The sequence below is a fragment of the Labrus bergylta genome, chromosome 17 (genome assembly GCF_963930695.1).
Source record: "Labrus bergylta chromosome 17, fLabBer1.1, whole genome shotgun sequence".
Classification (NCBI taxonomy): domain Eukaryota; kingdom Metazoa; phylum Chordata; class Actinopteri; order Labriformes; family Labridae; genus Labrus; species Labrus bergylta.
Genome location: NC_089211.1, coordinates 8,598,301 through 8,612,512, shown reverse-complemented (window position 1 = coordinate 8,612,512; position 14,212 = coordinate 8,598,301). Strand labels below are relative to the sequence as shown.

At 39.4% G+C, this 14,212-nt stretch overlaps 2 protein-coding genes and 1 long non-coding RNA gene across 3 annotated transcripts; 1 reads left to right on the top strand and 2 right to left on the bottom strand.

The window, feature by feature from the left end:
* Positions 1-519: 519 nt before the first annotated feature.
* On the top strand, positions 520-3,773 carry abraxas1 (abraxas 1, BRCA1 A complex subunit). Its single transcript, XM_020636973.3, has 9 exons — positions 520-653; positions 1,772-1,862; positions 1,942-1,978; positions 2,051-2,117; positions 2,187-2,383; positions 2,474-2,593; positions 2,691-2,775; positions 2,877-2,988; positions 3,301-3,773. Exons 1-9 carry the CDS (start codon positions 573-575, stop codon positions 3,588-3,590), a joined length of 1,080 nt encoding a protein of 359 aa, XP_020492629.1. The 5' UTR covers positions 520-572; the 3' UTR covers positions 3,591-3,773.
* An 815-nt stretch (positions 3,774-4,588) lies between these two features.
* On the bottom strand, positions 4,589-5,847 carry mrps18c (mitochondrial ribosomal protein S18C). The gene is made up of 6 exons (XM_020636970.3): positions 5,739-5,847; positions 5,530-5,582; positions 5,367-5,450; positions 4,980-5,037; positions 4,834-4,893; positions 4,589-4,729 (listed from the first exon to the last, which is right to left on the bottom strand). The coding sequence occupies exons 1-6, from the start codon at positions 5,797-5,799 to the stop codon at positions 4,653-4,655; spliced, it is 393 nt and encodes a 130-aa protein (XP_020492626.1). The 5' UTR covers positions 5,800-5,847; the 3' UTR covers positions 4,589-4,652.
* A 3,854-nt stretch (positions 5,848-9,701) lies between these two features.
* On the bottom strand, positions 9,702-12,498 carry LOC114920405 (uncharacterized). Its single transcript, XR_010669048.1, has 2 exons — positions 11,616-12,498; positions 9,702-10,713 (listed from the first exon to the last, which is right to left on the bottom strand). It is a non-coding gene; the product is annotated as an uncharacterized lncRNA (long non-coding RNA).
* Positions 12,499-14,212: the final 1,714 nt, after the last annotated feature.

The window sequence follows — 14,212 nt, the reverse complement described above, 5'->3', positions numbered from 1 at the left end:
TATACGAATAGAATAAATAATATTAAACTAAAGCAAAGAAAATGACTCTAGAGGACAAAATAACAAAACATTTAGTTATGTTTATATTTAGAAAAATAATTTGATTAATAATATACATATTAAAATGTGTAATCTAAAGTTTAAATTAAACCTTTAAACTGGGAGTGAAAATTCAAAGATTTAATAGCTTTCCTTGTTTTTAGCAGAAGTAATTTTTCTGAAAAGCCAGGAAGTGGGGTTTTATTTTGGTAAATTTACATTTATGAATGTACAACTTTGCCAGAGATATAATTACACTTTATGTACAGTATTTATTCATGTGATTCCCTTTGAAATTCAAGTGGCCATTTTTTTTAATTCAGAAAAAGCTCATAATTATAAATAATGATTATGACTTTATTTTTGTATCATTTTTTTATAACAATAGAAAAACAGGATATTTTTCTAAAACAGAACATGAACACAGAGGAGAAAACTTATAACAGAATTTATAAAAACGCGGGACTTTACTGCGCTAACGTCGCGCTTCAGTGACGCTTTTGACGTCGTCTTTGTAGTCCACAACAATCAGCATGGCGGAGCCGACTGTACGGATGTCAGGAATTGTGTTAGCTTCACTGATGTTCCAGCATGTTAACAGTGATTCAGACGTGGTGAGAAAAACTTTACTTATATTTTAATAAAATTATCATGTGTTGGTTAAGCGCGCGTGGCGGTTAGCTAAAATACTTCCGTTTTAAGAGAAAGAAAGAAAGAAAGAAAGAAAGAAAGAAAGAAAGAAAGAAAGAAGTGTCCTGACGGTGTGCGCAAACTTTCAAGATGATAACTTGTTGTTTAGCTTTTTAGTTAAACAGATTTCAGCCTGTAGTTGAAGCGTTGGTTTGATTAAGAGTTGCTAAAGGCCAACATCGCTTTTTTATTCAACTTCCTGCGTCGAGCTTTTAAAATACACATTTTAACGTTACACCTGTTTTTGTCTGTGTCACTGAATATTCTGACTACATTTATGTAAAGCTGCAGCTCAGCTGATCTATTTTTTAAAATCTGTATTGTGTTATCTATCTATTTTTTTGTACTTTTTTTTTTAAATTGAAGTTGTACTGTGTTCACTTTTTGTTTGCAATCTTTGCTCTTTGCTGATGTAACAAATTTAACTGTAAATTTCCCCGTTGTGGGATAAATAAAGGATTATCTTATCTTATCTTAAATAAACAAACCAACAAACATATTAAAGTCCAAAAAGTGATTCTTATATTAGTCTAATTTATACATCGAAACCACACTAAACATTGGTGTAGTAGTGCCTTAAGAAGTGGGTATACTATTAATTTCCCCTCTAAATGTGTTGGGAGTGTCCCATCCAGTAGAGGAAAAACGGCCTTCGTTATGAACGGTGACATGTAAGAAAACTCATGCACAAGTTAGTATGTACTAGTCAATTAGAGACAGAGAAGGAAGGTGGTCCATTCACCATTTCAGAACCAAACGGTACTGAGACTGAACATGATAAGTCCCTGTTCTCGTCTGACTGATGGAGGTCAGAAGATCTGAAGGAAGCAGACGTGAGTTACACTTCAAATAAAGAATATGTCAGTGTTTAGGTCTGCGTGTGGTCAAAGAAGAGCATCAGACACGTGAAGACAACAAACAGTGATGAACCTCAGAGTCCAGAGAGCGTGTTTAAAACATCCCCACCCTCCAGCACAGACAGAAAGAACAACACTCTCTATGTTTGTGTGTTTTGATTGCATTGTGTGTCTTTACATCACAGGAAGGTCTGCTGCTCGGAGAGAGCCGGTTTGAGGAGCAGGTCACCATCAGCGACTCTCAGGCGGATCAAATCCACATCGAGGAAACATACAGTGAGTTCATCATAGTGCAGATCTACATCCTCAGTGATCAGTAACATTCAGTAACCTGTTTCCTTATTTATTTGAACAGACGTCCAGAAACACATCGCCTGCTCCAAACCCAACCAGTGAGTACTGACACTGATTAAATCTGATCTCAGTCGGTGCAGATGCTCTTATATCCTCCTCTGTGTCTGCAGGTTACATAACGGGGTCGGAGAGGTGGACCTGGACGCTGTACAGAACATCCTGGCAGACAATAAGCAGGTAAAAGATTAAAAAACATCAGAGGGTTGTGTTTCTGGGTTTGGATGTTGATTTGTTAAACTGTTTCAGGAGAGCGTGATCGGGTGGTACCGACAGCGCAGGAACACTGACCAACAGATGACCTTCAGAGAGAAAGTGGTCCACGAGAAGCTGAAGGCGTCTCTGTCCAACCCCCACATGATCTTTGTGCTGCTGACGCCCAGCAAGCTCACCCCCGCGGGGTCCACACACAGGACGGAGTACGCCGCCTTCACCTCACGCAGCAGGTTACAGATGTTTTCATGCATCAGAATGCGAGACGTCTGACTCATCACTGGGTTGAAAACAACTCAAAGCTCGCTGTGTTTCTCCTGCAGGAGGTTCTTAAACGTTCCCATTCTGGTCAATAATCTGGGTTTACTGGAGCAGCTGGCGTACTGCAAGGTTTCTGCTCCGTGTTCTGCAGCTGGTTACAACATGACCATGAAGAAACACGGGTAACACACACACACACACACACACACACTGAGGTACAGGATGATGACATCAAACCCGTGCGCCTGCTTGTCTCATTTTCTTCTTCTGTCGTTTCAGGTGCAAGTTTTTCTCGTCTGACGGGCTGCTGAGAGACGTCAGCGAGGTGAAGGACATGAACGAGTCTCTGCAGGAGGAGCTGCAGGTGAGCAGCGTTGTGTTCATATGTTTTTAACTTCCTGCTGCTTTACACACACACACACTCACTCTTGTTTGTATTTCTGTGTGTGTGTGTGTGGGGGGCAGAAAGCGTGCAGCGAGGTGGAGGAGAGCGAGCGTCTGGTGGAAACTCTGCAGGTGGAAGTCTCCGCTCTGAGGAGGAGACTGAGAGAGAAGAAGAGGAATGGAGCAGAGAACGGTTCGCTGCTGTCTTTTTATATCAAACTTTTACTGAATACACTTTAAAAAAAAAGTTACAATCTCTTTTTCACAAGAGAGGAATCCATCTGAAGCCATCTGTTGCCAATGTTTTTGTGCAATTCAGAGTGCAGGAGTGTGTCTGCAAGAAATTATTTTATGAGGTGTCTAGGACTTAGATTTTTGTTGCCGTGGTGTCGAAGTTTAACATCCTGGTGTCATGACGACCCCTGCTGTGATCTGATGTTTGTCTCGTCAGAGTAGAAACTCATCAGTCCGGATCATTAACAGCGTCTCTTGTGTCCTTCATCAGAACCAGACGAGGAGCCAGCCGAGCAGAAGAAGAACCTGCGGCTGCACGAGGCGGTCCGAGCTCTGTTCTCCTGCTCCCCTCTGTTCCACACTCAGACTTTAAATCTGGAGGGCTTTCCTGTTCCTGACGTCTGCTGCGGCCCCGAGCGGGAAGCTCACAACAATCCCACATCAGATGAAAGTCAGGAAACGCTTTGTGAGCCGCTGAACCCGGGCAGGAGACCCTCTGTGAAGAGGCCGAAGGAAATGCTGCCGGGGAGGGAGAGGAAACGCAGGAAGAGCAAATCCTGATGACGGGGAACACTTCCTCTTCCTCCACGACCTTCAGACTGAAGGAGAAACGTCACAGGGATATAAACATGGCGGCTTGAAGCGGCGGTCTGAACAGGGCTTTTCAGGAAGACGTTATCTGACGTTATTTTATATTTATTTTGTAAAAGGTTAATCAGAATAAAAATGTTGTTTTTTCTAAGACTCTGATTTCATCTTGATTAAATGATAAAGAGTCTCCAGTGAGCGCCTTCAGCAGCTCTGAGTGAAATCTGAACATTTTTAGTTTGACCGTTGAAGAACACCGACAAATGTCAGCTGTGAATATAGCGAGGTTTAGTTTTTAGATTTTTATTTCCACGTCCGCCCAGCTGACTCCATCCAGAGTTCTTCTGTGTGAGTTTGGACCAAAGTGGACGGAGGTTACAGATGACTGAAACAGACGTGATGAGGTCTAAAGCCTCCCTGGTTTCTTTACACGTTTATGTGACTTCAGAAAAATAAATATATGTTCCACGTTTCCATGCTTCTCAGGCAGGGCCAGATTAACAACAACGTGCCCCTCCAGAAATCTGCCGCCCACCAACCCTGCAGCCCCCACTCCCACAGAACCAGTGAGGGGTGTGACGGCTTGTAGTGTAAAAAGCTGATGTGACATCAGCTGAGACGCTGAAGTAGAGCGAGAGCTAACATTTTGTTCTGTTGATGCACTTCCTGCCCTGGACCCTCTACAGATCTCCAGTTGTTCTGATGGTGAATCTGGTCTTGTTCTCAGATTGTTTAATGTTGAGATTAAAGATAAAAACTTGATTCTAAGGTTTCTTCTGATATGAAAAGATCAGATCTGTGTTTTTTTTTTCGTGGCTGCAGTGAGTGCAGCCTGAGTCCACTAGGTGGTGCTGTTTCTGGTGAAGTGTCTGTTTAGTTTGTGCTCAACAGTTATTGACCTTCAGCTGCTTTAAAGATGTCAAATGTGTGTAAACCTGCAGGAGGAGATCAACTTAACAAACTCACAGCAGTCATATTTCAAAACTGACCGGTTTTAATTAACAAATAACAGGAAACACTTAACACACTGATCCTCTACTCCAGTTGTTTGACATTGCAGATGTTTGGATCCTTCATGAACTGTGGATGTTTGTGGGTCACCGACATGAAACCTGGAGGGACAAAGCCATAAAAAAAAAAAAAAAAATCTACATAAATGATCAGATTTCAGGTGAAAACTTGACTTTAAAGAATGATTTATTTACTGAACATTTACCCATGGAGTGAGCTTTCTTAATCGCTTTAGACACTTCCTTTTGTTTCCTTCCACACAAGCCTGAGAGACAAAACAAAGGGACGACGTGAACCAGCGTGCAAACACAAAGACGTGAACGTGAGACGGCTTCACTCTCAGCTGCTCACCTGTGAGGTGTCGGCCGTAAATCCTGCCCGTGTGAGGAGAGATGAACTGAGACAGCAGCTGGAGGAGGTAACCAAAGGTCAGAGTTCATAGAGGTTGTCAAACAGCTTTTTAAAGTTTTAAACACTCCAACAGCAGGATCAGCTCTGAATCTGACACAAGACATGAAACAACTGAAAACCTCGCCTGCAGGTGTGAAGTTGTCTCATTAGTAAATCATTTTCTCCATCTGAAGAATATTTCTGTCACCAGTATCAGATAACTAAGGAGGTAATGTGATGATGCACAGCTTCTCTTTAGGCTTCACAGACTGACAGCATGGAAGATAAATACATGAGGAGGGTATGGGATCTTAAATAATACAGTTAAAGGTTCCTCACTGTCCTCACCTGGACGTTTTTAAAGTCCACAGTCACGTTGCAGAGGATGCATCCTTTCTGTGGATCTTTGTACGGGTTCTCCATCTTCACGAGCTTAACAATAAAGATAAATCATCATTAATCTGTACATTATAAAGTAAGCAATTATTATCCAGTGAACATAAAGACATACTACGTCATCTTTGTGCTGGGCAGCTTCTGAAGAGGCTGTGATTGTCCTCAAACCTGCAGGATCACATTCAACAACAGAACGTTAGCTCGCATGCTAATGTTAGCATCGCTGACTTTATCTGTAGTTTAAACTCTTTGAATCAAAGTTACAGTTAACGTCACCGTAAATAACATCTTTACTATATCCTCAGAGACGTTAAGGAGTCTTACTTTTGTTTCCATGTGTCGATAAAACCGGCTTTAGCCTCTGTAACCCTCTCAGGGCGAGCATTTTGACCTGACACGGGACCGGATGTTGTGGACAAGGACTTCCGGTGCTTCAAACGATTCGTTCCGCTAAACTACAAAATCAAAGTTCACATATCTGACTTTATAACATTAATCACATATACATATGCAACGTATTTTATTTTTTACCAAAAGACTTTTTCAACATTTTTTTAAATTAAAATATTAATGTGAATGTTTTGTTTGTACGACGGAGGATTAGGGCCATGTTAAAAAAAAATATATACAAAAATTAATTTAAATTAAATTAAAACCGCAAGCCGTGATGAAGGGCCCTCGCACCCCTGTGCATGTCAGGGTGTGTCGCGACCGCTGGAGTGCAGCAGCAGCGGAACGTGGCTAAGCAGCAGGCCGTGCAGTTCGATTTGTGAAAAAGTGGTAATACTGTCATGTTGAAATAGGCAACGTAATGAAGATCACAGAAAATGTTTATGTAGAGCAGTTCAGGTTGACACTGTCATGATGAGCATTGTGTTAGTCCTTGCAGTAGGAGGTGCTATGGTTAAAGTTGACTATTGTTATGTCTATGTGTTCAGAGGCCAACCCTGATCATACTTGTGAAATTTGAAGTAGATCAGACAAAGTATATAGGATGTAGTACTTAATCCTTGCAGGAGTGGGCGCTATGGTTAAAGTTGACTATTGTTATGTCAGTATGTTCAGAGGCCAACCCTGATTATATCTGTGCAATTTGAGGCAGATCAGACAAAGTATATGAGAGTTACAGCCACTTCCTGTTTGATGGCGACTGATGCATCCATATGGTGAGAGCGTTAGACGTAGGTATTTGAGCTTGAAAGTGTTGTATGGCCAAGGTGTTAGCATGGTCCACACCAATTTTGAGCGGGAAATGAGCTACTGTGTAGATATGGCTAGTGCTAATTGAGAAGCAGTAACTTCCTGTTGTCAACAGGTGGCGCTGTGACTTATCCAAAAATGTCAAACATGTATGTGTTCAGAGCGGGCCCCGTATTATGTATGACAAATTTGGATATGATTGAACACTGTATAGCTGAGATATAAGCCTTTACGTTTTTGGCGAGTTGCCAAAACGCACAAAAAAGTTCAAATGCATGCCACGGCCACGCCCTTTGACGAAATAACGTGCAGAGCACAATTCGATATGCTGAACCTGTCTAGAACACACTGACACTGAGTTTGCACTGATCGGATGAGCCCCCTTGGCAAGCCTTCAAATAGGAAGGCTGATTATTTGGGCCATTATTGTGAAATTCAAATGTAATTTGTGGACTTCCTGTTGGGTTTTGTGAAACGCTGCAAGAGGATTTTTTTGTCCGTCCTGACAAGCTTAATATGCGTAGCAATTTTCATGAATGTACATGAAAAAAGTCCTCTATGGGGAGGCCACTTTGAAAATTTGAAGGGGGCGCCACTAAGCCATTAAGCCACGCCCACTTACTTAAACGATATAAGATGTTTAACTTCAGTACCAGGATTATATGTACGAAGTTTTGGGTCTGTACGACTATGTTAAGCCCGTGAAAAAGATACTTCCTGTTTGATGGCGAACAACGCGTCCGTAAGGGAACAGCTTTTCACGCAGGCCTTTGTGATTGTAAAGGTTGTATGGTCAAGGTCTTTGGATGGTCAACAGAGATTTTGAGGGAGATTCAAGCAACTGTGTAGCAATGGCTAGTGCAAAGGAAACAGTGCTCAGACGGAGTGACCTCCTGTTGTCAACAGGTGGCGCTGTGACTAATTAAAAAAATTAAATCATGGATGTGTTCAGGGCGGGCTCTTTGTCATGCATGAATTTTTTGGTGATGATTGAACACTGCATAGTAGAGTTATAAGCATTTACTGTTTTGGTGCGATGCGAAAAACGACATCAAACTTTGACATGATGCCACGGCCACGCCTTATTTTGAAACCTCGTGATTTGAGCAGAACTTATACACTACTTCAACTTACTACTTGACTTTTATTATATCTACTTCAATTGTATTTGTCTTTGCTAATGTTTTGCGTATTTTGATTTTGTTTATTTCTGTTTTTGTTTATTTGCTTTAATTTTCATGTCTATGTGCACATTTTTGTTGTTCATCTTATCACAATAAAAAATAATAAATAAATAAATAAAATAAAATAAAATAAAATAAAATGAAATGAATGTTTTTAACATGGCCCTAATCCTCCGTCGTACGTTTGAGAGGACCGGAGACAACTAAATGTTACACAGCATGAAAAGTCGATTAAAATTGTAAATTCAGTTTGATGAGTAGAAATCTGAGGTTTTATTTCCAGGTTATAAATTTGAACAGTGACATTGCAGTTTAGGCAAGGCAAGTTTATTTATAGAGCACATTTCAATAACAAGGCAATTCAAAGTGCTTCACACAAGACATCAAAAAGCATCACGACAGAGGAAAGAAAAGAAACATTAAAATAGAACATTAAAAAAAAAAACACTGGAATTATTCAATCTGAACATATGTTCAAGTCAAAATAATTCAAATGAAATTAATTGAAATAAAGTAAAAATACAAAAAGAGTTAAAAGTTACAGTGCAGAGTTAAAATTTAAGCTGTTTAATGAAAGGCAGCTGTACACAGGTGTGTCTTCAACCTTGATTTAAAATTAATAAGACACTACATACCAACTCAAGCAGCACAGGTGTTCATGCATTCAATGATTTTCTCTCATTTCTCATACTGTATGAGTTTGGTTACAAGCTTCACCCTCTACAATCAGAAACCTCTCATCACTACACAACCAGGCCCTGAAAATAATGGACAAAAAACCTGTCCAGTGGCATCACTGTCACATACTGAAAATACACAATCTACTCAGTTTTGAAAGCTTTATGCACTTATGCTTCCTCAAACTTGTTTTTAAATGTATCAACAATCTGGCCCCTGAACCTCTCTCCAGATATGTTCAAAAACAGGATGGAAACAGGGTAACGAGGAGCACTGTGAATGGAGACTGTAGCGTACAACATCGTAGATCTACGTTTGGTCAATCAGCCTTCTCCATCAAAGGCTGCAAACTCTGGAACACCTTATCACCTGAAATAAAATTAATGTCTGACTTAAAATCTTTTACAAAACAGGTGAAATGCTGGCTCAAAACAAGCCAGAGCTGTACCCACTTCTAATTAATATCTTCAAACTTTATTTTAAACTGGTTTATAACATTTGTATTGTTGTACATGTATTTTAATGTATCCTCGAATCGTATTATGGGGTTTTATGTAACTGAATGTTGTACATTTTAATCTGTTTGTTTACACAAAGGCCCAACTGGGGACACGAGTTGGAAATTAGCAATAGCTATATACTCTTTATGCAGCACATCAATTTCATGCTTTGTATTGAAATTATGTTAAATTGCATTGTCCCTATTAAATAAATAAATTCAATTCAAAAGAGCTGAGAGTTTCAGCAGACCTGCAGTTTTCTGGGAGTTTGTTCCAGATATAAGGAGCATAGAAACTGAATGCTGCTTCTACGTGTTTGGTTCTGACTCTGGGGACAGAGAGCAGACCTGTCCCAGACGACCTGAGCGGTCTGGATGGTTCGTAATTAATCAGGAGGTCACTAATGTATTTTGGCCCTAAACCTTTAAGCGCTTTATAAACCAGTAACAGGATTTTTAAATCTATTCTCTGACAGACTGGGAGCCAGTGTGAGAACGCCGACGGTCCAAATGTAGATCTACGGTGTTGTGTGTTAAGAGTTTCCATCCACCGAGCTTCTTCTTACCCTGTTTCTGTCTTTGATCATTTACTGTATATATACATATATACATATCGCCCAACAGTGACGTGTTAACAGTCAGAGATGTGATGCTGACCGCTGTATGACATCACAGTCACTGTGAGCGGTGTTTATCGGACAAAGAACCAGGCGAAGAGAACAAACATGAAGAGACAGTTAGCGTTTATTCATCAGACGCTTTGAGACGCACATCAGAGAGTGAGGAGAGGAGACAACGACAGGAAGTGAAAACAAACAGCTTTAAATCAGAGTTTAAAACATTGCCAAAATCTGAGCATGTGCGAAAAGTTTGTTTTCAGAGGAGCTGCTTATTGTCAGTTTACATGAAGGAGACGCTGTGTTTTCTAAATGAAGACAGAACGGGACAAAGTATTTTCAGTTGAAGTCGTTTGTCATGTAAACATGGCCTGGCTGTTTCATCTTCTCCTTAATAATGAACTACACTTCAGTTCCTGACTCATCTTTTCATAAGCATCCACAACCCTCTGACTCTGAAGAGCTGCTTTGGTGATCGAGTCTCTGAGTTCTTTACTTGTTCTCTGTGCAGTCACTTTCTCAAGAATCTCCTGAAACTCGTTTGTTTTAGTCTGAGCTAAAGCGGCTAAACTTATCTCCGACTCTCGGAAAATTATTTTCATTTCCTTCAGTCATTCCTTCAGTGGCTCAACAATCTCCATGAATTCTTTTCCCAACTTTTCAACTTTTTTTGCACTTCCATTCTCTATTATGGCTTTTGACACACTTGTAGCAACAACAGTGGCGCTTCCACTTGTTGCTAATCCTGCTGCTAATAATACGGTCGTCCCCCCGGTGAATGGAGCTGCAATTATCCCGAGTCCCACTCCGATTCCCACTCCGATTCCTGTAGCAATACCTCCTGTTACTTTAGCTATAGTTGTGCTTTTTTGCATCTTTTTATCTTCAGCAGCGATCTCCTGTAACTCTTTTACAATCTTTCTCATCCTGTTTTCTTTGCTGTTAAACGCTTCGACAAACGATGCTATATGAGCAATATCACGTTCCATTATGAAAGCCATATCAGGAGGATAATCTCTACTCCGTCTCTTTGCTGCAGTTGGCTCCATGTTCCTGAAGTTTCCTCTCACAGTTGGATGCTGAGTCTGACTCTGGTTTTGATTGGATCAGGCTCCTCCTCTCTGTGGAGACACAAACACTCAGGTGATCACATGACTCTCAGGCAGCTGTTAGAAACACCTGGATGTTTCTGAAACTGCACACTGCTACTGTCCAACGTGGTATGTTCTTCATACTACGTCTGCAGGAACTTAAGTGCGCGTTCCCGGTAAGTCTGTGAGGGCTTAGTGCTGTCCCACTGTCAAATCGTCAAGTGTTTGTGGGATCTCTCTCTGACTTTACGAGCCCTTTATGCACCCTGTCCGTAAGTGGGCATATCTGCAGACTTAACGTGAGGGAATTACCCAGAGTTCATAGCATTGTGACGCGGACAAAGATATGATTTCCAGGGGAAGCCCACAATAATTGAAAGGCAAAGAAATGACATAAAACGGAAAAAGACGGTAAAAAAACAGGAAGGTGAAACCACGCTCTATTTACAGTCTACTAAAAAAATTATTTGGAAACTACAGCTAATTCAGAACTTATTTACAAGTCTATAAACAAAAAAAGAGAGACAGAGAGCATGTTAGTCCCGTTATATTTATATAAGATAAGATAAACCATTATTTATCCCACAACAAATACATTTATATATAGGCCTATATTGAGTAGAACTTTTTATAAGCGCCATGGCTGAGTGAGTAAAGTAAAAAAAACGTAAAATAAGCTTTTGCTACATGACATCATGTTGTCATGGTTACAGAAAAGTTGCAGAGTGCTGTCCCATTTGTATTTAACCATTGGAGCCCTCGCAGCCTCATGCATTCAATCACTTTCCAGGTGACGTCAATAAAGTCTGTAAGGGCTCAGGGTTTAGGGAGGACCATCACGATTCAGCCCGAGTCTCAATCCCTACATCTCAATTCTCTTAAATGCTATCTCCTCGATCCTCAGCAGAACCGGAAGTAGCCAAATTCCAGACCTGCCGTGTTAAGGATCGTCCCAAAGCTCTTGTAACTGAAAGGAGGAGAGAAGAGGGAGATCTGAGGAGCGAGTGTAACGGATGTGGTCAGGGGGTGAAGAAAACCAGACTTTGACTGTTTTCCAGCTTTTGTTTTCTGCAGAAGACAAAAGAACATTCAATGTGCCTTCTGGACATTTGTTTTCTGCACCTCTGCTCCCTCAGCAATGCAAAACGGCACTGTCCGAGCTCAAAACACATTTATATTACATAGAAATACATTACAATCATCATTTCAATATTTTAACTATATGTAAATATTTATAACCAAGAGCTGCTACACATGGCTGAAAAACTTCGGTTTTACAGTGTATATTAACAATAAATCTCATTAAAAAAAACATGAGAAACAGTATACCAAATGGTAAAACAGTGACACCTAGTGGACAAAATAAACGACAACATGCGGCTGTAAAACAAAACAGAAAGTATGAAAATACTTTTCATACAAAACCGCTACATTAAAACAGTCTCCAAAGTGATATAAAACTCTCAAAACCTAAACAAAATGACTGATTAACATCATATTACTATTAGTTTATAAAATAAACTGAACATTACGACTTAAATCACTTATTTTCCACAGTAAATAAGGTAATGACGCAGCAACGTTTTTACATACAATTTACCCTCAGCAATGCAAAACAGCAAAGTGAGGAACAGATGGAAGGAGCTACGGTAACCCAGGAGGTACAGAAGCCACAAAGTGCCAAAAAGTTAATTCTCAAAGGAAACATAAATTTGATAAAATAACAGTAAATATACATAACTCGTTAAGATAAAATTCACAAATACTTGACAGAAATAAATTATAAATGAAATCTCTAGTATAAATTGTAAACTGTACTCAAAAGTAAAGTGCATTTTAACTCCGTTACACTCATTGATTGGACGCTGCAGCGGATCGGACTTCAATGAAACTTCTCAACACCAGCTGAGTTTAGTAACGAGTTCAAATCAAATGATCATAAATGATTCCTTCATAATCGTTTTCTTTTCATGATCACTCAGACTGTTTGTTTTAATTCATTATGATGAAAATGCCAATCTGACGCAGAGGGAGTCTGTCAGTCAGAAACACATTTTACATTCATCGTTATTTACATTCATTAATTTGATATGGGAGGTAGTACTTACTCCTTGCAGTAGGGGGCGCTATGGTTACAGTTGAATATTGTTATGTCAGTGTGTTATGACAAATATTTTTAATTTCGAGATTAAAGTCGTAAATTTACAAGAATAAAGTCGTAAATTTACGAAAATAATCTTGTAAATTAATGAGTTCGAGACCAGCCTGCACAAAATGATTAAAGTATTTTCCTCTGCAGACACAACTTCGTCCAAGTCAATGTGGTTCTTTCTTCAGTTTCTTGCAGTATCTTTTCAGGGTGCTGATATTTCATGACAATGTGAAGATGATGATGTGCCAAAAGCATGTGTAGTTTCATATGTGCATAAGTAAAGCCCCAACACAACTATTTGTGTCTGTTATCGGTCTGCCTTGTTAAAGTGTCTCGTGTGCAGAGACAGTTTGTGTCCTGTTCATCATTTTACAGATAAACAGGTTCTTGCAAGTTGAAGTGAAAACTTCTCTTGAACTAATTGTTTTCACCGACTACTTAAGGAAGTAGCCTATTTCCTTATTAGTGAAACCTTTAGGACAAGATGTTCCATGTTTGTCATTTGAGAACTGGTCTCAAACTCGCTAATTTACGAGATTAAACTCGTAAATTTACAATTTTAATCTCGTAAATTTACGACTTTAATCTCGAAATTAAAAAAAAATAAAATAATGTAACGTGGCCCTAATCCTCTGTCGTAATTTACTTTAAAGTGAAGTTAAAGTTAAGTTAAGTTAAAGTTTTACTTTAAAGTTTTTGAGAAAATTAAAGTTTAATTCTGCTCAAATTGCATTGAGACGCTTTGATGTTTAAGTCATATACATAATATTATGGCCTATGATAATATAATATTAGGGAAAAAAATAACAGGACCAAGGCCAGGGACATGAGGAACAAGAATCCAGTGAAGGTAGACGGATCCAGAGGGTAGACTGGTGGCAGGACCCTGAATTAAAAAAGTTTGAATTCAAAACTCACAGAAACATCTCTCTACTCCACGCAACAATTACTAAAAGACATTAAGGACGAGTAAGTGAGCCCAGTCATCTTGAAAATGTGTTTATTATCTAAAGCTACCACATGGCTAAAGCTAAAGCAAATGTTAAAGCGCTGCTAACATATGACTACTGCAGATCAGAAATGATGGAGACAAGCGTCAAATGTACCAAGAACACTTTTTTCTTATATTCAGTCCAGACCTCATTAACTGCACTTTAAGACATTGTCATTTCATTTCTAAATGTTAAAATGATGTACTGTTATTCTTTGACATGGCAGCTGTTTCCATTGGCAATTCTGTACAGAATGTAACCATATTTTGTATTTGTTTTTTACATTTGTACATTTGCAAGAAATGTTTAAGAAATGTTTAATAAAAAAATAAAAAAGTTTATTTTACAACTCGGAAACATCGTTTTTCCGATGTGTCCGACACCA

Bases quoted from the DNA above. Each gene is read 5' to 3' on its own strand.
- abraxas1 (XM_020636973.3), top strand. From the start codon at position 573: ATGGCGGAGCCGACTGTACGGATGTCAGGAATTGTGTTAGCTTCACTG. The intron at 1,979-2,050 runs GTGAGTACTGAC...CTGTGTCTGCAG, and splicing joins GCCTGCTCCAAACCCAACCA to GTTACATAACGGGGTCGGAG. The intron at 2,384-2,473 runs GTTACAGATGTT...TTTCTCCTGCAG, and splicing joins GCCTTCACCTCACGCAGCAG to GAGGTTCTTAAACGTTCCCA.
- mrps18c (XM_020636970.3), bottom strand. From the start codon at position 5,799: ATGCTCGCCCTGAGAGGGTTACAGAGGCTAAAGCCGGTTTTATCGACA. The intron at 5,583-5,738 runs GTAAGACTCCTT...GTGATCCTGCAG, and splicing joins ATCGACACATGGAAACAAAA to GTTTGAGGACAATCACAGCC. The intron at 4,894-4,979 runs GTGAGCAGCTGA...TTTGTCTCTCAG, and splicing joins TTACGGCCGACACCTCACAG to GCTTGTGTGGAAGGAAACAA.